Source organism: Danio rerio, chromosome 4 (assembly GCF_052040795.2).
Source record: "Danio rerio strain M-AB ecotype USA chromosome 4, GRCz13ab, whole genome shotgun sequence".
In the NCBI taxonomy this organism is placed as follows: Eukaryota; Metazoa; Chordata; class Actinopteri; order Cypriniformes; family Danionidae; genus Danio; species Danio rerio.
In genome coordinates, this window is record NC_141024.2 from 11,998,197 (window position 1) to 12,022,479 (window position 24,283).

Below are 24,283 nucleotides of genomic sequence, written 5' to 3' on the forward strand. Positions count from 1 at the left end.
ATCTATCTATCTATCTATCTATCTATCTATCTATCTATCTATCTATCTATCTATCTATCTATCTATCTATCTATCTATCTATCTATCTATCTATCTATCTATCTATATATATCTATCTATATATCTATCTATCTATCTATCTATCATCTATCTATCTATCTATCTATCTATCTATCTATCTATCTATCTATCTATCTATCTAAATTGTCAGTCTTCTTTATTGAATCATGTCTGTGCAGTTATTCCTGAAAATGTACATGAGTTAGTGTTAGGTTAAGGGTTTGGTTGGGGTTAGGGTTAGGGGTTGGTTGGGGCTAGGTTGGGTCAGGGTTTGAAAGGGAATCAGTTTCTTATTTATTAATTAATGATTGTTTATTTTATGTAAACATGTATTTTTAATAGATTATTTTGCAGTATTTACTTTTATTTACTGAAAAACATTTTAAATTGTTTTCATTTTGTTTGTTTTAATCAAGCAAGTTTTTTTGATAAATTGCTGCTTACTATTTTTAATTAATGTATAGTAATGTATTTCTATTAATTACTCAATGAAATCGTATTAAATGACTTTATATATGACAGTAATTCTACTTAAATTATTTTTCAAAATCTATCTATCTATCTATCTATCTATCTATCTATCTATCTATCTATCTATCTATCTATCTATCTATCTATCTATCTATCTATCTATCTATCTATCTATCTATCTATCTATCTATCACACACACATGACCTTTGACCTATAACCTAAACAACAAATAAATGTATGTACATATTATTCATTTTTTATTTCCCACTTATAAGAAATAAATTGATGCCATCTACCTGTAGATACGTAGATGAAGAGGCGCCCTCTAGTGTACCTAGGGTGATAATGGTCTGTGTTCGAACTGGCTAAAATTTGCAATGACGTTAGCCGTTTCAAACACTACAGGGGGCGCTAAACTGCGGTTTTCTCTGTGTTATTATCTATGATGTTTAACAGAGTAAATGAATGTTCACAGTATGTCTGATAATATTTTTTTTCTTCTGGATAAAGTCTTATTTGTTTTATTTTGGCAGTAATAAAAGCAGTTTTAAATAAATACATATATATTTTAAATAATTTTAAGGTCACTAATTATCTCCTATAAGCAGTATATTTTTCATTGATATACAGAACAAACCATCGTTATACAATAACTTACCAAATTAACAAAATAACAAATTACCCTAACCTGCCTAGTTAACCTAATTAACCTGGTGAAGAATTTGCATGTCACTTTAAGCTGTATAAAAGTTTCTTGAAGCATATCTAGTCTAATATTATTTACTGTCATCATGGCAAAGAGAAAATAAATCAGTGTCTGTCTGTCTATCTGTATATCCATCCATCTATCTATCTATCTATCTATCTATCTATCTATCTATCTATCTATCTATCTATCTATCTATCTATCTATCTATCTATCTATCTATCTATCTATCTATCTATCTATCTATCTATCTATCTATCTATCTATCTAAATTGTCAGTCTTCTTTATTGAATCATGTCTGTGCAGTTATTCCTGAAAATGTACATGAGTTAGTGTTAGGTTAAGGGTTTGGTTGGGGTTAGGGTTAGGGGTTGGTTGGGGCTAGGTTGGGTCAGGGTTTGAAAGGGAATCAGTTTCTTATTTATTAATTAATGATTGTTTATTTTATGTAAACATGTATTTTTAATAGATTATTTTGCAGTATTTACTTTTATTTACTGAAAAACATTTTAAATTGTTTTCATTTTGTTTGTTTTAATCAAGCAAGTTTTTTTGATAAATTGCTGCTTACTATTTTTAATTAATGTATAGTAATGTATTTCTATTAATTACTCAATGAAATCGTATTAAATGACTTTATATATGACAGTAATTCTACTTAAATTATTTTTCAAAATCTATCTATCTATCTATCTATCTATCTATCTATCTATCTATCTATCACACACACATGACCTTTGACCTATAACCTAAACAACAAATAAACGTCAATCATGTCGTTACACATATTATTCATTTTTTATTTCCCACCTATAAGAAATAAATTGATGCCATCTACCTGTAGATACGTAGATGAAGAGGCGCCCTCTAGTGTACCTAGGGTGATAATGGTCTGTGTTCGAACTGGCTAAAATGTGCAATGACGTTAGCCGTTTCAAACATTACAGGGGGCGCTAAACTGCGGTTTTCTCTGTGTTATTATCTATGATGTTTAACAGAGTAAATGAATGTTCACAGTATGTCTGATAATATTTTTTTTCTTCTGGATAAAGTCTTATTTGTTTTATTTTGGCAGTAATAAAAGCAGTTTTATATATATATATATATATATATATATATATATATATATATATATATATATATATATATATATTTTTTTTTTTTTTTTAAATAATTTTAAGGTCACTAATTATCTCCTATAAGCAGTATATTTTTCATTGATATACAGAACAAACCATCGTTATACAATAACTTACCAAATTAACAAAATAACAAATTACCCTAACCTGCCTAGTTAACCTAATTAACCTGGTGAAGAATTTGCATGTCACTTTAAGCTGTATAAAAGTTTCTTGAAGCATATCTAGTCTAATATTATTTACTGTCATCATGGCAAAGAGAAAATAAATCAGTGTCTGTCAGTCTATCTGTATATCCATCCATCTATCTATCTATCTATCTATCTATCTATCTATCTATCTATCTATCTATCTATCTATCTATCTATCTATCTATCTATCTATCTATCTATCTATCTATATATCTATCTATCTATCTATCTATCTATCTATCTATCTATCTATCTATCTATCTATCTATCTATCTATCTATCATTCTTTCTGTCTGTCTATCTGTCTGTCTGTCTATGAATTCTGTACATACATGGTTTCATTGTGGGACTTTTATTTTGAAGGAAATGGCGGCGTCGTCACATTTCAACCAACCATACAGTAGTAAACACACTGGAAGTCTCTATTTACACCATTCTGCTTGTAATGCATCGCATGTGTAATGTTACATTGCTAACATTCTAAACTATTTATTTAGGAGACCTTAACTGAGCTAAATGGAGGAAGAAAACACAGTCAAGCTCTTAATCAAGGCAGTTCAGCACGGAGAGCTGTGCACAGTCAAACAACATCTTAATGATCTCGCCGACAACAAACAGACAGTCATTTACACTCATTTCGGGAAATCTGGAGATACCGTACTCCACTATGCGGCCAGACACGGACATGTAGACATTTTACGTTATTTGGTTGAAGAGCTCAACATGGATATTGAAGTGTACAACAGCGACTATAAGCGAGCTCTGCACGAGGCTTCCTCAATGGGTCATTATGAGTGTGTGCGGTTTCTCATATGCAGAGGAGCGAAAGTAGACAGTCTGAAGAAAGCAGATTGGTATGTCATGAATGCAGTATGCAGTTATTAAATGTATAAACAACTCGTTTCTTGTAGTATGAAGTATCTAGTAGGTAGTATGGAGATCATTGTGTGTCCCCTTCGATAGCTCAGTTGGTAGAGCGGAGGACTGTAGCGGTATTACACTGATATCCTTAGGTCGCTGGTTCGAATCCGGCTCGAAGGAGGAATTGTTTTTACTTTATAGCCATTTGATTTAATCATTTGTACTACTATTTGTAATACTTGATTTGAAAATAGTTCTGTCATTGTGAAGTAAATCAAACTAAACTTTGTTTTGGTTGTATAATATAAGCCTGAAATGAAATAACTGAAATGGTGTTAACCTCACTGAAAGTAAAATTAAATTAACTGTAAATAAAATGTGTACTAATAGTAATAATAATTTACTAATAAATGTTTAATTTAAAAGATTAATAATAATAAATTGTCTAATAATGACCCTAAGTTGTAAAACTGTAATACATAACATACATAACAATATGTTTTTCTCTGTGATATATTTTGTGATATAATTTCACCAAATGACTTAATAGCTCTGCAAAGTCGTTACTTAGGATGATTTTGTAGGGTAGATAAATATAGATATATTTTTATGTAATTTATTATCTACACAAACTATAAGTCATAAATAAACACAATTGAGGACAGATTAAAGTAAAATAAATCATGCTTTATGGATTTCCGGAGAGAATCTGACAGTATTCAGGTACAGAAATTAAATGATCAAATGTTAAATAGCACTGTAAAGTCTTCACCATATAAATAATTTAATAATCTTTATAAAACTTCTTTATGCACTACTAAAATGCAGTCACAGGCCCTTAAACACATGCAGATGACGAACTTTCGCTCCATTACGGTTCAATTCTGCAGTGTCTCCACAAATCTCATGTGTTTTGATCTATAATCATCATCTATAATCCAAACTCAGCATTGCATATCTTACCATGTGACTATTGTGGATACACACATTTTGATATCGATTCTGAAACATGTTGTGCAGCCCTAATAATAACAATATTATTACATTCTTAATAGCATTATCTTACTAACTTAGTAAGATTTTATTAATAATATCTTATTTGAAATAAACATTCAGCAAATTGTGAATTCAGGAAATGTGTTGTACTTAAATTAGTTCATGGGCATTTTGTTTTGGAATGTAAATGTGAAATAGACTATTTAAAAACATTGAAAGATGAATAATGAAAGATACATAAGAAATACTTTTACCTTCAAATGTGAAAATGCTGTATGGCAAAAAAAAATTAAATCATATTAAAAGATAAATAAAATATACTACATGTTTTTGTTTGTACAAATTAAACGAGATCATATTTATGATTAAAATGTAAACTGTATAGTTATATTGTGTGTACATAATACATGCTCTTTGCATGTACAGCAGTACTAATTTAGTTTTATTTATACTATTACATTATTTATTTGAATTGAAATAGTTTAAATGTTTTATTTTAATATTTTGAGTTGTCATTTTAGATTATGTTTTGGTATTTTTATATTTGTTTTTATATTTTATTTTTGTTTTCACTTATATTAACTTTTAGTTCTAGTCATTTTAATACTAAAACTGGTTTTTATCAGTTATGTATTTGACATAAAGCAGATATTTTAAATTTCATATATATTTTTAATAGTTCTAATATGTACATTTTATAAATAAAATAAACTATTTTTTGTATAGTTTTAAATATTCACACTTAGCTTATGATTGATTATAAAGCTTGTTTGGCATGCTGCCTGGGAGAGAGCCCTGAGCTTATAAGATCCTCGAACCCGGGGCTCCATTCCATTTACAAAGCGAGAGGGAGTTTGAGCTCAGGTAGATCTTGAGAACTCCCCTGCTGTAGTAGCTAATGAACAGATGGAATTGCTCTTAAGATATAACTACTTACTAGGAGCACATCTATGATGCCGATTTGGATTTAGACAATTGACTTAAGTTGTGTGTTTTTGCTCGGTGGGAGGAAACCGGGGGCCTGGGGGAAACCCACATGAGCACAGGGAGAATGTGTAAACTCCGCACAGAAACGTGGGCTGGCTTGGTAAGGATTAGAACCTGTGACGTTCTTGCTGTGAGGCGACAGTGCTAACCACTGAGCCATCGTGTCACCTTTCTAGGAAAGGAGGAGGAGTAGGGGTGGAAGGGGGGATTCTTCAAAACGTTTATGGCTGTGATATGGAACTTAGTGTTTTTATAGTGATAAAGGAATCGTCTGATTGGTGAATCCTAAATTGGCCAATGCATGACCAGCTGTGTTCAATCATAACCACATGATCCTCTCAAAATTAGTTTATAAATAAACCCCACTCATCTATAGTTTCCACAGCCAACGCTGCTATTTGTTCACCATTTCTGCTTTGGCTTTGTTTGTTTTTTTAAACATTAAATAACTTTTGTCCTCTCCAGGACCCCTCTTATGATGGCCTGTACCCGACGAAACCTCGAGGTCATCCAGGAGCTGCTGGATTACGGTGCCGATCCAACGCTGCAGAACAAAGATGGATGGAGCTCATTCCACATCGCCTGCAGAGAAGGAGATCCAGCCATCATAAACCACCTCCTCCTGGCCAAACCTGACATCTGGAAGACAAAGAGCAAGACTGGCAGGACGCCCCTCCACACTGCTGGTATGATAGCACAGGATTGATTGTGTTTTCATGATGTCCATTTGCATTTATTTGACTTCACTCAATGCCTTTTTCTACTGTTAAAGCTATGCATGGCTGTGAGGATGCAGTGAAGATCCTGCTTCAAAGGTAGCGTGGTGAATATAAGTGTGTGTTTGCGATTGCTTTATTGTCTTTCTCACGTACTTTGTGTCTTAATTCAGGTGTTGTTATGAGCCTGATGAAAAGGACAGTTGTGGAGTCACACCATTTATGGATGCCATAAGAAATGGACACATAGCTGTTGCTAAACTGCTTCTGGAGGATCACCAGGTAAGCGAACATTTCATTTATATGCCTAGTCCCTTATTTATCAGGAGTCGCCACAGCGGAATGAACTGCCAGTTATTCTGGCATATGTTTTACGCAGCGGATGCCCTTCCAGCCGCAACCCAGTACCCAACCCATACACAATAAACTAGATTATTTCATTGGTGAACTATTTTACTAGTGAGCTCTTTTACTAGTGAGCTATTTTACTAGTGAACTTGTTTGTGTTCTTTGTTAATCTGATGTAGGCATCTCCCTCAGCAGTAGATATTCTCGGCGCACAGCCCTTACACCAGGCCTCTGTCACTGCTCAAGAAGAAGCGCTTTCCTTTCTCGTTCATCATCTTGGCATGGATATAAACTCAAGAGCCACAAAACTGGAGCTGACTGCATTGCACTACGCTGCTAAGGTTGTGTCAGTTGCATTAAACATGAAGCACAGTTCAGACTTCCTCCTCTAATCTCGCTCCAATCTCGATGCTCATTTTTTTCAGGAAGGTCACACGAGCACCATTAAAACACTGCTCGCCCTGGGCGCCGATCTACACGCAAGAGATGCAAAAGGCAGATCAGGTGGGGTTACACTTTTTGGTAACACTTTGCATTAAGGTTGCATTTACTAACACGAACAAGACATTTATTACAATATTTGTTCATGTTTGCTAACGTCGGTTACTGAAAATGAAGTTGTTCATGTTACCTCACACTCCATTAACCCAGTGTTTATCAACCATGTTCCTGGAGGAGCACCAGCTTTGCACATTTTCCATGGCTCCTTAACCAAACACACCAGAATCAGATCATTAGCTCATTAGCAAAGACTGAAAGAGCTCATTTCATTTCACTGCATGCCTCTTTTTCAAATTGCCTTAATTAGAAAGCCAATTGCCATGATTTTATGGTCTGCAGCTCTACATATGGCCTGCATTGGTCAGCACGTGGATACCGTTCGGATGCTACTGCAGATGGGACTCACGGATACTGAAGACAACACAGGGAACACAGCAAGACAGTATGCCATAAAGCCTCATATTAAAGACGTGTTTGAAAATCTTGGAATCTAAACACTGTGACTAGTGGATCAATCGTTACTTTAAAATAATGATAAGTAAAAACACATGCTGCAAAATAAAGATCATGTGGGGAAAATCTCGTGAATTTTCGTGACAAGAAAGCCTGTGAATTTGGTGAAATGTTTTTAATTGCTTGTATCGCCCCCTGGTGGTTGGATATAGTATAAGCCAGGGGTGTCAAACTCAGCTCCTGGAGGGCCGCAGCTCTGCACAGTTTAGTTCCAACTCTAATTAAACACACCCGATCAAACTATACCAGTCTTCTTTGAAACCTACAAGTAAGTGTGTTGGAGCAGGGTTGGAACTAAACTGTGTAGGGCTGCGGCGTTTGACACCTCTGTTATTGGCCATAAACTCTGCCCTGTTTCATGTAAACAAAACAACAACTGTTACACCTTCAATATAATTTATCCCTAATTTTATTAAATCAGTCAATCTGAATTGCAATTAAGCCTGTGAAACTTTTATACTGTGGTCCAGCTCATGATCACGTATGCAAACTCCGAATTATGTCGTTAGCCCAAAATGACAGTAGCCATACTTGGGACATTATTTACAACAGTATTTATTTTCGTTTTTATATATATATATATATATATATATATATATATATATATATATATATATATATATATATATATATATATATATATATATATATATATATATATATGTTTCTAACTATGCAGCTATATTTCATGGCCTTTTATATGTGACTCCTTGGTTATGTTCTTCTGTTCCTCTTGGTCAGTTTTAACATAAGGAACACAATACGTAAAAAAGGAACCAAGAAGGTACCACATATCACCATACTACAGCGGAAAGAATGGTACATATAAGGGATGATGTTTTGAATAAATCATATGTGATTTGTGCCCAGTTTACAACCCCTTTGTTGAATAAACAAACAGAAAGAACTGAGCCATATGCTGAATATTATAAATGAACAGATATCACTGTGATGTCTCTATGTTTGTCTGGATAAAAATACTTTGATCAATGAATGATTTAATTACTTCCCTTATTAAAATTTACTATGGTTGAACTTGGAAAAACACCAACATCAACAAGGTTTTTGTAGTTAAACCATGGTAGCATATGTTAACCACAATAATTTTAGTAAATCTGTGATTATAAAGATCAAAACACACACACACATAGTTAGTATACTTTAATTATAGTAAAACCATAGTTATTTTTGTTATGGTCATATATGCAAAGAACAATGCAAAACTATGCGTATAAAAAGAGCATTTCAAGTTATTTTAGTGATCTTCCAAGAGCAAAATATTCATATATATACATAATAAATGAAATTACCATGTTATAAATTATTAATAACAAATATCAATTGTATATTGTCTAATGATAAATTTACAATAAAGTAAAGAAAAATAAATCATCTTGAAGTGGAAACAATCTTACCCTTGTTACTGACAGACCTTTTATTTAGCTTCAAGTATGTGAGTGTATGTTTTTATGAAGGTTTTTAAGAGATTCGAGTCTGATGAACCAAAATCCCCATGCAGGTGATCAGGGGCGGAACACTCGCCCTCGGTGATTGACAGAAATATCCACCAATCGCATCTCAAACGCGCAAACTCACAAGCCCTGCCTTTTCCAGCCACACCCACAGTGGGTGACGTGACAGCGCACTTCTTTCATTTCCAGCTTTGCAAGATCTCCATTTTCTTCGGGCCGACGCATAGGAAAAGGGGATTAAAGACGAGGAAAGATGAATGAAGAATACGACGTTATCGTGTTGGGAACCGGGCTAACGGTATCAGATCATTATCTAATCCAAACACCCACGCGTACTTTGCCGAAAAATCATAATCAAAAGCGGTTTCGATAATGCTAGGCAGTGCTGTGAGTCTACCGCTGTGAGGCTAATTACCAACATGCTAATTTTAGCATCATGCTAATCAGCAGCCAGTCTGACTCTATAGCATATGCTAATTAGCAACGTTGCTAGCGTTAGGCATTCGTTCGAACCGTACAGTCTATGCTAATCCAGTGCTATGCTAACTTTAGCTTCAGTTACAGTCGTCTACTGGCGCTCAGAGCCGCTGCCATACAGGCCCTTGGTTACAGATTTGACGATGTTTCATGCTTACACAAAATTATTACAAATCACAGTTATCATCAGGCTGGTAAACACCAAATATATGTTGCGTTTCATTCTTTTACTGTAAAGTTGTAGCTTACATACAGCGTCTTTCGCATTTTGACAGTGCTAACGTTAGTTAGCGCCAGACAGCTTGTTCTCATGTGTCAAGCTGATAAACGATTTCTATTCACGAATGCAAAGACATTTCATTCTTTTTAAACCTCGTATGAAGTCATTAGTATGCAGTTTTTCTATTATAAATATATCTGTAATGCTAACAGTGGACTCTGTGCTGATGTGTTATTTTTACAAGTGCTTGACTTCAGTTATTTTAAGGGCGGGGAGTTATTTTATGTGTTTTCTTTCAAATGAAATGACAGGATGAATACATTTTAAGATCACCTCTTGCGTCAGAATAGGTCAGTAAACAACCACACCCATCAAGTCAAACAAAATCCTCATTGCATATTCTATTAGGATGCTTTAAAAGCCTGTTCACCAGCCAGGAAGTTGCTGTACACTTCTAATTAAGATAGCATGATGCATGCATGTGGTTGCCCATATTATGTGAGCCCTCGCCTGCGAAATTAGATTATTCACAGTATGCATCATTGCAAATATTTATTATCTAGTGGTTTTGCATCTGGGAAAACCCAAATAGGAAAATCACTCGGGGCTGCTACTGAACTTATCAGTTTTCTTCATGGTCATTTGTTTGTTGGGACTGTACCTGAATGCTTCCTTATGACTTTATCAAGATCAGCTGTGTTTGTTACTCTTTATTTTAAATCATCCTTGAAATGCACACACTTCCATAAAACATGCATTGATTTTTAGGTTCTAACTCTCCAAACCTTTATTTTGATTATACTTTATACATTGCATGTGCATAAACCTATACAAAGTGGCTCCCCTAAAACAGGAAGTGCGGGAAGTGAACAGAGTAGGTTTTTGTGCAGTGGAGCATTAGGCTATCAGTAGAGCCCCAGGAAGGCGTTGGTCTGTTTTGTAGAGGAACCGAGACTGACTTCTCATGTATAGTTCTGCAAAATAGAAAAGAATGGTAAGCTGAGGGTGGCATGCGAGCGATGAATAACCAACATTGCCTCCATCTCCGCTGTTTTATGAGGTATTCCTCTCAGCTCCTGAGGCTACGGTTCCTCTGAGCGTAGTGCAGCTCTGGTATTACATGGCTTATTGCATAATCTCTTTATCCTGAGAGGGTTGCTGTAGTGGCTGAAAGTTGGGAGTGTTGATGCTTAAAATCCTCTGAGTTTTAAAAGAACAAATGTCACAAGATTCTTGTCCAGTTTATCACATGCTGTATTAGGAATTCTTACTCTGCCTTACTATTGTGGTTGTAGCTTTGTAGTAAACAACTTATTACTGGGGCCCTGTTAAATAATAATAGGTTCTTTTTTTTTTAAGATTTGTTTTTAGTCTTATTGCCTTTATTGAGTGAATAGGATGGTATTTTAGATAGGAAACGAAATGGGAGAAAGAGAGAGAGAGGGGGTAGGGATGGTAAATGTCCTCGAGCCCGGACTCGAACTCGGGATGCCCTGAAGTGCCACTGCACCATATGTTAGCACGCTAACCACTAGGCTATTGCGCCGACAATAGATTATTTTCTAAAACCTCAATTCCAATTAAAATAAGTTTTAGTAATCAAAAGAGACTTGTTTGAGTTTGACAATTATCTTTCAAGTAACGTGTAAGATAAGTTTACATTTAAATATTTATTTATTCATGTTAATGGGATGGTTTAACCAAAGATAAAAATTCTGCCATTATTTACTCATCCTTGTCATCCCGTCATTGTCTTTATACCTTGTTCTGTTGAATACAGTAGAATATAATTTAAATAACCGTTAGACTACTCAATAGGGGGGGTGGGTGATTAATCAAATAGTACTCGAAATCGACATTCAGAACAAATAATCAATACAATTTTTTGTTACTTTCCCTACTGCGTGTGGATTCACGTGACCCTGTCCTGTTAAGGCTGATTTATACTTCTGTGTCGAACACACATGTATAGTCTGGCGGATCATTCAGCATCTGTGCACCTCTCAAAAATTTTAACTACACTTACTACATTGATGATGATTCCAAGCTGCGCCGGAGATGGCTCGCGAGTCACGATGGCATATTTTTTATTACAATAAAATTATTTTTTACATTAAAGTTTTTACAGAAGATTTAAGAAATGCACTGTTTCTAATATTATTTAAAGGATATACAAGAGTTAACTGTTGGATGAAAGTTAAAAGTGACTTGGTTTTAGGCAATGTGTGTGTTAATTTCAGATGTTCAATGTTTATATTCTATAAATAATCATAGATAGTGTATGTTTCCTTCAGTTATTTTAAAATCAAGTAATGCACCCTTCATTCAAAAATCTGTCACTTGTAATATGAGGGCGTATTTACTGTACAAAACTTATCAGTGAACTGTGAGGGCCAAAATTTTAAATAAATAAATAAAATAATCATCATTTATCGTAAACGAGTCAATTTACCCCCCTCTGAAATCTCATTCACCCCATGCATTCCTGAGTAAGTCCCATACAGGTGAGTGGGTTTTATAAACCACCTGTAGAAACGCTCTTCTCTCTTTTGCCCTTGACACTTCATCTAAACTCCATTTTACAAGGACTCAATAAGGAAAACACTGTTGTACCACAATCATGTAGCGCTGCTTCCTTCAACCTTAAATGATTCTTTCGCACAATATCCACCCTTAAAACCTCAATATCCTGCACAACATTGTTCAGCCTCATGTAAAAGTACTTGTATAGCCTGTCTTATGTGTATAGTTAGGTATCTTATAGTAGTTTTTAAAATAGCTCTTATGTCAAGTGTTGTGTTTGTATTTATGATTATTTTATGTAGCACCGTTGTCCTCCGAGACACGACATTTAGTTTCTCTGTATGTCCATCCATGTAGTGGAATGTCAATAAAGCTCTACCTAAATAATAATGGAAACCTGTAACCAGTGACTTCCATAGTATTTGGTCAAACTGATTTGGATGTCAAGAGTGAGTAAACAGTAGCAGAACTAACATTTTTGAGTGAACTATCTCTTAAAAATAAAAAACGAGAAGAAATAACACTTGTATGATAATTTCAAGCATACAACACGTGTATTTATATAATTATTTCTTACCGTTTTACATTTTTAAGGGATAGTAGTGATATATTTATGATGTTTTTAACCCAACTTTTATGTCGAGCAGTTCTTGTGAACATATCTCACATAAAATGGGAAAAAGCTCGATAGATGATTCTGCCCACATTTTGTCATGATGGAAATCAATTGTAGACCGCATATTATGTCACTTTGATTTTCGTTTTATGATTGGCATCTATTTTATTTCTCTGTATTATGTAGATGCGCCTCTTTCCCAGCATAATGTGATGAATCATCTATGGTGCATTGATGGGAAAAAGGCAAAAAACAAAAGCGACATCAAACACAGCATAATTGAACTTGTGACTGCAGAAAGAGCGTTAGTGTTTTAGTTAAGCGTGGCGATTTCTGACGTGATAACTCGCTGATGGAGGATCCCAGCAGGTGTTTAGCACCATGAAAGAGGGAGACAAATGTCAGCAACATTTCTTATGGCCTTTCATGTGACTGCAGCTTGATTCTTTTGTAAGATGAAGTTCAAACAGTACAGTTTATAGCTGTGCTTAACGTTTAACTCTTATTATACTTATAAAAATCATCCTTTTGTTTATTATACAGTATTTTTGTTTCAGATTGAAACCTATTTCAGTCCTATTTGAGCTAAGCAATGAGTAATGCACTTTTAAAGTGAAGACATTGATTGTGGAGGCTTGAGAAATTGGCTTTCGAAGTGTGAAACTGCATTTTTGTTGCCCTCCCAGTCTCAAGACTACAAAAAAAGCTGAAAAGCAAGTCTGTTAACCACCAACCTTGCATGCACTGCTATCTTGATGTTTCTATATCTGCTAGTGAGCATTTGTTTTTTCATACTGAAAATAAAATTATATAAACATTACCAATATTTCTTTTTGTATTTCTAATATTATAGTTCTGCTTAATCAGTACACTTGTGTAAATGTAGGTGGACTTATTTATAACCTGTCTTAATTTAGAAGTGTGATACAAAACAGGCGTTCGCTTGTTTAGATATTTGCTTGCATATTTGTAATGCTAAGGACTTGGCTTGCCTCCTCTCAGATGGCTTTTGTTACTCTCATTACTCTCACCGAACTTGTGCAATGAACTGTGTTTGTGGGCTGTAATGAAAAAGTGATGTTGTTCTTTGCCGTATAATGAGTTACTGTTGTTAATCGCTTTGAGTCATTTGATGGCCTGCGTTGTGTGTAAAGTCCACTCCGTCACATGGCCTTTAGGTTTGCGGCTTGTAATGTTTTATGACTGCCCGTGAGAAGACATCGTTTCAGTGTTTCTTTGAACGTTAACAACTAATTTAGATGAAAAAATACAATTTTTTCTTTATTTGAGTAAAATGGCTAATAAAATTGCACAATACTAAAGCATAAACAAAAATTTTTTTTAAAATGCTAGCGAAAAATATGTATAAAAATAAAAACTAGCTCAAAATATACCCTTTAAATGAGTTCAGTGTTCATTCTGGTGAATGGCTTGATCATGTACGCCTGAAGTGTTCACAGTTGGCTTATAGGTCTCGTGAAGTGCTTTGAAATATGCCTGTGAGAGTGGTTCAGAAGAATCTCGAAGGGGGCGGGGGCTTGTCAGAAAATAGACAGCATTTGATTGGTTATTATTTGATGAGAAGCTGAAGTATGAGGTGACGTGAATAAAACCATTAATCCATCTAGACTGATGTGAGAAACTACAAGCTTTACATGTTCATATCTTCTAAATGCCAATTTTGTTACAGTTTTGGAACACACAAATTATAGAAATGTTAAAAACTAAAAATACTGATACTAACATCTAAAAAACTTTATGGGACATTTTAAAAGGCCTAAAAGTTTATTTTTTTGTTTAGTTAATTAAATGCTCAGATCATTTCTCAGGTTGCGGGGTCTTAAAGTATTAAAAGTTGATAAATCATGATAAAATTAAGGCCCTTAAAAGGTATTAAAAAGGCTTAATTGCATTGTTATGAGGTCTTAAATTTTGGTCAAGCATTGTCCAAGTGTTTGACTCAAAAAAAGCATGAATATATTTATTTTCCTTCTAATATTAACAACGGCGTGATTGGTTTGGGCCGGGGCGTGTCTTTCAAGCTCTTCTGTCCGGTTGATGTCACGTAATTTGCGACAAACACTGGAAGGTGATGTAACGCTCTCCACATGTGCCGAATCCATAGAGCGAAACATATGGCAAAATAGAAAAATGTAAGTTTGCGAACTCCAATTTAGAGAAAGGCGAGTTTAAACTCTTTCAAGCTTTGTTTCTTTCGAGCTTATCTGAGTTCTGTTGAATGGTTGTGCTCCATTGATTTATTTAGCTACTACTGTTTACGTTATAAGTTTGATACTGATTAGAACTTGAAGTGGCGATGAGATCTTAAAATATTCGAGGTCTTGAAAAAGTCTTAAAAAGGTATTGAAATTACCTTTAGCGTTCCTGCATAAACTGCGTTCCTGCACTACATTTTGATTTATATCGATATCTAGGTTAAGTTGTTTTTGCTACTGTGATAGTGTTTACAATGAGCAGAGTTGTCTGCTCTAGAAATTCTTGTAAACCATACAGGACATTCCTCTACTAAATTCCTTTGACCTCCAAAGCAGTCCAAAAATGTGCTAGGGCTCGTTTTAAAGACACTTCTACTCTGTCATTTTGATTGTATTTATTCTGGAAAGCAAATAAGCTTTATATTTCAAAATACAATATGAAGTCAGTGTGGTCACATGTCTGAAATATGTTCTACTAAAGCTGCCGTTCACGTGTTTCCTCCAGGAATGCATCCTGTCCGGGATCATGTCCGTGAAGGGGAAAAAGGTGCTGCACATGGACAGGAACTCCTACTATGGAGGAGAAAGCGCATCCATCACCCCTCTGGAGGATGTAAGCCACTGTTTGACCTCACAGATCATCTCTAAATCACCACTGATGCTAATGTTGTCTTTTGGTTTGCTTGCAGTTGTTCAAACGTTTCAGCCTTCCTGGTAGCCCTCCTGAGTCCATGGGAAAGGGTCGCGACTGGAACGTGGACCTCATTCCTAAGTTTCTCATGGCCAATGGTAGGAAGCAACGACTTATGATTTCTTCATTACTTTTTTGGTCAAATATGCAGCACATTCTGGACCAGCTTTCTTCAGTCATGCTTCAACACATGGGAATTCAGTCTCTATGCTTGATTTATTTGAAGCCAGTAAATGTTTTATGTCCTTTTCACATTGACAGGTCAGCTGGTGCGTATGCTGCTGATCACTCAGGTGACGCGTTATCTGGACTTCAAAGTGATCGAGGGCAGCTTTGTCTACAAAAAGGGCAGCATTTACAAAGTGCCCTCTACTGAGACTGAAGCTCTGGCATCCAGTAAGTGATGGTTATGATCATCAACAGTCATGAACAAATAAGACAAGGCTTTATAGCAAATACAGTAATCTTTTGATATTTCCTGTTGGATTGGGGAAAGGCTGAGATTTTAAGTTCGCTCTTGCCATTTTGTATGCAGCGTTCATCAGATGGTCAGTGAACAGGCTGTGGGCGGCCAATGGTCCTGCCATCTGAGGCAGAGACTGCAGCCAAGTACACTGGAGTGTTTAATTGTCTGAACTAGGGTTAATATCGTAACCTAAAATGATTAGAACTCTTTTTGTGGATTAAAATGAACCTAAAATAAAGTATAATTATTAATTAGAAAGTTGCCTTGATGACTAACTGATAAATTTAAATACAATAAAGAAACAAATTAATTAACATAAAATAAGAACTAAAACTTGAGAATACTGAAAAATGAACTAAAATAAAAATAAAAGCCTTGGTTTTTGATTATTTGAGTGATTGTGGATATGCATTTAGATTTATTCATTTATATTAATAATTAGTTTTATTTATTTAGAACTTGTTTGTTTGTTTTGTGGAGACTGAAGAAAGTAAGTCTGCTAGAGCAGGGGTGCCCAAACTCGGTCCTGGAGGGCCGGTGTCCTGCATGGTTAAGCTCCAACTTCAGCACACCTGCCTGGAAGTTTCTCGTATATCCAGAAAGAGCTTGATTAGCTGGTTCAGGTGTTTAATTGGGGTTGGAATTAACATATGCAGGACACTGGCCCTCCAGGAGTTTGGACACCCCTGTTGTTGTATATCTAGTAAGGGCTTAATTGGCTGCTTCAGGTGTGTTTTTATTAAGGTTGGAGCTAAACTCCAGGACACCAGCCCTCCAGGACCGATTTTGCACAGCACTGTGGTAGAGAGTCCACAAAGGCAGTCCATGGTCTTCCTCCTTTATTAAAAATCTGTACATTATTTAGTTGCCTGTTTATTTTTTGAATGTGACAGAGACCTAATTCAAAAATAAATACTCTAATAGTACACAAACAATACTAAACTCACTGTAGCCTGAACAGATGACACTTTTTCTAAAATGAGTGTTAGAGGAAGTACTGTGAAGTTATTATTTTAGCTGTCCCTCTCTACTTCCTTTTTGGACCGTAATGAAATTGTTAGCTTGTTTTGTTGCCTTAATCTAAATCCGTCAAAATAAAGTGTAATTTGTCATGGCTGATTTATTCACAAATAAAAAAATAGCATTTTGTAACTTGCTGTAATGTTGTAAGCATGTATATTAATCATCTTTCAGGCCTCATGGGACTTTTTGAGAAAAGAAGATTCAGGAAGTTCCTCGTGTTTGTTGCCAACTTTGACGAAAACGACCCAAAGACCATGGAAGGAGTGGACCCTAAAAAGACCACCATGCGGGATGTGTACAAAAAGTTTGACCTGGGCCAGGATGTCATTGATTTCACTGGCCACGCTCTCGCTCTCTACCGCACAGACGAGTGAGTCAAAACCTTTAGAGGAAACCTCACTAAAAACACCCTTTATCAGTGTTTGTCCTATGAAGCTAAAGCTGTGATTTTTATCCGTCTAGTTATCTGGATCAGCCCTGCATAGAGACGATAAACAGGATTAAGCTGTACAGCGAGTCTCTGGCGAGATATGGAAAGAGTCCCTATCTGTACCCTCTCTACGGCCTGGGAGAACTGCCCCAAGGCTTTGCCAGGTGAGTTTTCACAACCACTTCCTCTGCCAGTTCAGAGTTTCACATCACTTAACAGCATGCCAATACTTCATACGTGTACTAGTAGTTTATTTTTGTCGATCACAGATTAAGTGCCATTTATGGAGGAACCTACATGCTGAACAAGCCCATTGAGGAAATTGTCATCGAGAATGGCAAAGTGGTGGGCGTCAAATCTGAGGGAGAGGTGAGTTTCTGGTAAACATTCGATGTGAAATTTGGATTTCATTGTTAAAACGTGCTTTTGACTGGCTGTTTATTCTTAATGTGCAGATCGCTCGCTGCAAGCAGCTCATTTGTGACCCTAGTTATATCAAGGACCGAGTCAACAAGGTGGGTCAGGTGATCAGAGTCATCTGCATCTTGAGCCATCCTATCAAAAACACCAGCGATGCCAACTCCTGCCAGATCATCATCCCTCAGAACCAGGTCAACAGGAAGCACGGTTAGTCTGACAGGAAGCCAAAATGTGCTTTTTATAAGACCAACATATTTTAGTATAACCTTTTTTTTTCTAGGTCATGTTTTAGTTCAAGTTCTCTATGTTTTAAAAATATTTAAATTAGAATAAATCCTTGTTTTACCCATATTTAATTTCATTATTACTCTGTGCTTTTAAATATATAATTATCTTGCTATGTAAATAAATGTAGGTGGAATGGAAGAAATAAACATTTTGTTTTTCAAAGGATTGTAATTCTTTAGGGTTGTCAAAAGCCAACATTTCATACAGTGAGTAAAGCAGATATTTTATTATATTATTAATCATTTAATTTAAAAAAATGCACATTATATTAAAACAGCGGTGCCCAATTTTTTTATGTGAAGGGTCAAAAACCAAATATCATTAAGAGCCAAAAATAAATATACCAAACTTTATTACATAAAATTTGCATAATACTTAAATAAATGGAAAACATCTATTTCAATCATATTAACTAACGCGGTATAACTTCTCTTAATTATAACTTATTGCAATAAGAACAAACACATTTATAACACAATAGAGTTTAATGCTAAATACACTAGAATTTGCTCACCAAAGTCTCTGCATTGTCCTCTATCAGTCAGCTGACTGTATGCACATTTTTAACTAAACCACAGCATTTAAATTGAAACATTTAGTTTCAGTTAGCTTTTTTGTAGCCAGACTATAAACCAAACAAATAAAAGGTTACATTAAATTTAAAATAACAACACCTAAATTATCCTCATCACTCTCCATCTCATCTTTGGTTGATCAAATCATCAAATTAAAGGTTACCGTGTGCCAACTTTGGCCTGCAGGCTCTAGTTTGGGCCTCTCTTTATTAAATAATTAAAAGATTCCTAATAAGAATTTTAGAATAATTATATCACAATAAAAAAACTAGATAAGTAATGTGGTACAAATGACTTTTTAAAGTAGTATTGCAGAAGCTAGATCAATACTGTAGTACAAATTACTTTTAAAGTATTAATGAGGTAATTTTAACTTTTAACAGGACCCTGCTTTATTTTTAATAAAATGTTAATACTGGCTCAAACCTGAACAATGCATTCTTACAATGAAATCGCTTGTCGTCTTTCAGATATCTACGTGTGCATGATCTCTTACGCACATAACGTGGCGGCCCAGGGTAAATACATTGCCATCGTCAGCACCACCGTGGAGACCAACGACCCTGAGAAAGAGATCAAACCAGCCCTGGACCTTCTGGAACCGGTTGAGCAGAAGTATGTATACTCCTGATATCTAAATCATATAAAGCATATTCTAATGTGCTTGCATCCAGATTAAATCAATCATTTTGCCCTTTCCACAGGTTTGTGAGCATTAGTGACCTGTATTCGCCAACTGATGTGGGATCTGACAGCCAGGTAAATGTTTACTTGATATACAAAAGCCCTGTTTGCTAGTTTGCAATTTCTACAGATGTTTTCCATTCAACCACATGATGTTTGACACTATGAAAGCAATAAGATAACGTTTCTTTTTTTTTTCCCCCAAATATGATATATTTTTTTATCACATTAATTTGAGATACAATACCAATGCACCCTATAAAACAGCACATATCCACACCCTTCTTTTATATGTATATACACATTATACATACGCTCATACACATTCAATAACATAACATAAATAAAATAGGCAAATAAAAATAATTAATTGAAAAATAGAGAATGATAATAACAACAGGGTTCCTAAGGGTGCTGGAAATCCTGGAAAATGCTTGATTTTTAATATAGGGTTTCAAGGTTAGAAAAGTGTTTGGATTTTGGACAAAGTGCTTAAACCTGCTTGAATTTAAAATTTCATTGGTTTCATAACAATTCGTAATCTTATGGAGTAGTTTTCCTTTAAGCTAAAAATGTATTTTACACAATGAAAACCATTTGACAGGTGGGACATTTGCCATACAGTCAAAACAGCGCCTTAGTCCTAACTTGAAGTAATATTGACAATAATAAATAGTAATATTGATGAAAGCTTACAAACTGTGGTTTCCATATTTGGTGATGGATTTTCACAACGGTTGACAAAGGAACAGTTCATTAATTTGCAGCAGGAATATTCTCTGACTATTAATAAGAATTTAATTTGTTACATGAACTTTTAATAGCAGTGGACATGAAATATCACGAATGACTGGTCATAAGAGTTTGGTACTACACCCAAACACAATCTTACTGTAAGCTCATTTTTTTTTTTTTTTTGAGAAATTAACTTCAGGTAGAAAGAGAACAAACTTGAAAAGATACTTCATCTAATAACTGAACTTTTTAAAACAATATATTTTTTCAGTTTTTGGGTGAACTATCCCAATAAGTCTATGCTCCAAAATATTCTACAATTTAAGTAATTTTAAATAGCACAATGGATTTAAATGTGAATACAAACATACAGCATACATAAACGTAATATACTGTGGTTGTTAGGTGCTAAAAAACAAAAATGCTCATTGAAAGTGCTTGAAAAGTGCTGGAATTTGAAGTTGGAAAAGGTGTAAGAACCCTGTAACAAAAACAATAATACAATAATGAAATAAAAAAATAATTAAATACATGTTTACAAACACATGTTTCTGATTATCTCTAGATGTGGTTGAAAGTGGACAAGCTCAATATTTAAGACCCCAATATACATTTAACATTTAGAAACTTAAAGGAGTAGTTCACCCAAAAATGAAAATTTACTCTCCTATAAGTGTTTCTTCTGTTGAACACAAAAGAAAATATTTTGAAAAATGTTAGAAACCTGTAACTATTTACTCCAGTAGTTTTTGTTTTTCCTACTAAGGAACCTTCTTTCAACATTCTTCAAAATACCTTTTTGAAAAGGTTTTGATTTTCAATTTTGTAAGAACTATCCTTTTAATAATATCTGATGTAATTTGGATCAAAGAGTGGCTTCAGTTACTATTTAACACTATTTAATCTTCCTCCAGATCTTCATCTCTCGCTCTTATGATGCCACGACCCACTTCGAAACGACCTGTGACGATATCAAAGACATCTACAAGCGAATGACGGGCACGGAGTTTGACTTTGCCGAAATGGAGCGCAAGAAGAACGACATATTTGGAGACGCTGCTGACCAGTAAACTAGCTCCAGCTGCTCTTGAATATCAGATATTCAGACCATCATAATCTTAACATTTAAAACAAAACAAAAAAAAAGTGGGCAAGCTGGCTATTCAAGTGTATGTTTTGCCCGTAATGAAATTCATGTAAACTGTTATACAAATTTAGCATTTTCAGGGGGGAGAAGGGGGAGAAGGTTTTGCCGGTCTGCTTTTTATAATCGGGAAACAAGATCCATTTTGCACTGTTTATCGCCCTTTATTCAGTTTCCATCATGCGATCTTTATCTCAACCTGCTTAGACATGAAATGCGACAAGTCCAAAGATGCCAAATGATCAGATGTGTTCACGTTATATGAAGAAATGCATATTTAACAATAATAAATAAATGTCTCAGCGTCAGCTTTAAAGAAGACAACCTTAAAGCTTCGGCTGCTAGGTTTCCAATTCGGGCAGGTTTAACAGCACACACCATACTATTATTCTATCAACTTCTAAGGTAACTTCCAGGGATTATTCATTATTCTATCTTCCTACAGATTAGAACTGGTGCTTCAGCTAAAATCCTGAATTTGCAATTTAGATCGAAGGGACGTCTCAAGCACACACACAGTGTAGATAATCTACTCATGTCCGACCACACAGTATTCGTTTTTGCAATATGCTCATGTGATTTGACATAACTGACCCCCCCATTTATTAGCTGTAAATCGTGCTACTTGTTGGAAGGGCCAGCTTTCGCCTTGCATCTCTTTTCTGATGGGTTATGCGTGATTCTAAGGCCACTACGCAGAGGTTATCACACGTCAGCGGGGAAAGCTGCTTAATTGTAAGTCTGGAATCTGCTTGTCTAGTGTGCGTGTGTGTGTGTGTTGGGGAGATCGCTCTCCTTCTCCCTCGCCTCAGAGCAGAGCGAGGAGCAGGCATCGGCTGCTGACTTCTGCTTAATGGCTCTGACGTGTTAGCAAGGACCAAAATGTCTACGGCAGTATTGACATGACCGGGGCCCTGTGCAAAATGTCACCAATGTTTTAAAAAACACATGCTGAACGGATGGGGCTCAAATGATTTCTGTACTGCGAAGTAAAAAAAAAATGTTAACTTGTGGAAAACTGACTTTGTGTTTTCATTATTTTTTTTTTTTCATTATTTACCAGTGGTGGAAATAGTACTGGCAAATCATACTCAAGTAAAAGCATTACTTGCCTAGAAATGTAGAGTAAAAGTATCTGTTGTAAATATTACTCAAAGTATGAGTAAAAAGACCTTTTAAAAGCACTCAAGAGTAGTGAGGAATAAGGATTACCCTGTAATTGGTTAATTGTAACAGGTTGAAGGAAAGTAGTGGAGTAAAAATACAGATACAGCACTAAAAATGAACTCAAGGGAAAGTAAAAGTGCACATTTATAAAACTACGTGAATTACAATTTCTGAGAAACACTACTCGATTACGGTAATTTGAGTATTTGTAATTGGTTACTTTACAACACTGTTATTTACCAAATATATTATGCTATTTTATACTTCGGAACCTGCTTATTTACATTATTATTTTTAAAGAACACATGACAGTCAACATTTCAACTGAACTTTTCAATTTCCAGCATGATTAAATATGCTTTAACTTTGTATTAAGTGCATAAGAAAGTGTATTACACTTTATAGGGTTCACACAGTTTTTGAAAGTACTTGAATCTCAGACATGAATTCAAGGCCTGGAAAGTACTTAAAAGCAAATATGGGTCCTTGAAAGTGCTTGAATTTAAAAGTTTATGGTGTTATTTCAACTATTGTACTGTGCTGCTTTCAAAAACTGAACAAAAATCTATCAAATTTTAAATCTTATACACAAACTATGATAATTAATGCATTGTATCAATACTCCAGAATTCGCATTTGAATATAAACCAGTATTGATTCAACTAAGTGTATTATAGTTTTTTGGTTATCACTTCAAAATGGTACACATTCAAAACATCATCATGACATTTTAATTTAAATATTAATTGTAAGGTGTATATATAAATAAATTTTCACAGCTTGTCTGATAATATTTTTTCTTCTGGAGAAAGTCTTATTTGTTTTGTTTCGGCTCGAATAAAAGCAGTTTTTAATTTTTTAAACACCGTTTTAAGGTCGAAATTATTAGCCTCTTTAAGCTATATATTTTTTGGATTGTCTACAGATCAAACCATTGGTATACAGTAACTTGCTTAATTACCCTAACCTGCCTAGTTAACCTAATTAACCTAGTTAGGCCTTTAAATGTCACTTTAAGCTGTAGTGTCTTAAATATCTAGTCAAATATTATTTACTGTCATCATGGCAGATAAAATAAATAAGTTATTAGAAATGAGTTAGAAACTATTATGTTTAGATATATATTGAAGAAATCTGGTATCCGTTAAACAGAAATTGGGGGAATAAATAAACGGGGGCGAATAATTCAGGAGGGCTAATAATTCTGACTTCAACTGTATATAGCCATGAATTTTGAAGTGAATCAAAACCTTGCATTAAAGTCCTAAAACTATTGAACAACACCCATTCTTGTCTTTTTGACCTTTTTTTGTCGAGTCTTCCTAAACAATCACATTTTATCTTTACTAAAGCTAAAAATTCTTAAATCTTATGCACAAATGCTTAAAATTCACTAAAACATTAGTCACAGGTTTTCAAAATCATTCTCTCTTCTAGCATCAAACTTTGCATGTGTTCTGAAAGGTGTTTTCTGCTTAATTATAATCAATCCACATGCTTTAGATTTGTACAATGTGATGTTGATGCTTAGACAATGTTGTTCAGACCTAAATGGGACCAAATTTCCTTTTTATGGATTTTTTGGTGAGTCCAATGAGGTACAGAAATGAAATCAGAAGTAAAATACCACTCTATAAAGTAGTCA

At 34.8% G+C, this 24,283-nt stretch overlaps 2 protein-coding genes and 1 non-coding gene across 3 annotated transcripts; all 3 read left to right on the forward strand.

Annotated features, from left to right (window-relative positions):
- The first annotated feature begins 2,949 nt into the window (after positions 1–2,949).
- ankrd16 (ankyrin repeat domain 16) lies at positions 2,950–7,553 on the forward strand. Its single transcript, NM_001017563.2, has 7 exons — positions 2,950–3,423; positions 5,879–6,099; positions 6,186–6,228; positions 6,303–6,411; positions 6,657–6,818; positions 6,903–6,981; positions 7,318–7,553. The coding sequence occupies exons 1-7, from the start codon at positions 3,086–3,088 to the stop codon at positions 7,470–7,472; spliced, it is 1,107 nt and encodes a 368-aa protein (NP_001017563.2). The 5' UTR covers positions 2,950–3,085; the 3' UTR covers positions 7,473–7,553.
- Positions 3,523–3,610, forward strand: trnay-gua (transfer RNA tyrosine (anticodon GUA)). The gene is given in 2 exon segments: positions 3,523–3,559; positions 3,575–3,610. It is a non-coding gene; the product is annotated as a tRNA-Tyr (tRNA).
- Positions 7,554–9,156: 1,603 nt separating the features above from the next.
- Positions 9,157–22,489, forward strand: gdi2 (GDP dissociation inhibitor 2). The gene is made up of 11 exons (NM_199655.2): positions 9,157–9,261; positions 15,521–15,628; positions 15,705–15,804; positions 15,968–16,102; positions 17,367–17,565; positions 17,658–17,789; positions 17,895–17,994; positions 18,081–18,252; positions 19,379–19,523; positions 19,613–19,667; positions 21,242–22,489. The coding sequence occupies exons 1-11, from the start codon at positions 9,217–9,219 to the stop codon at positions 21,395–21,397; spliced, it is 1,347 nt and encodes a 448-aa protein (NP_955949.2). The 5' UTR covers positions 9,157–9,216; the 3' UTR covers positions 21,398–22,489.
- The last annotated feature ends 1,794 nt before the right edge of the window (positions 22,490–24,283 follow it).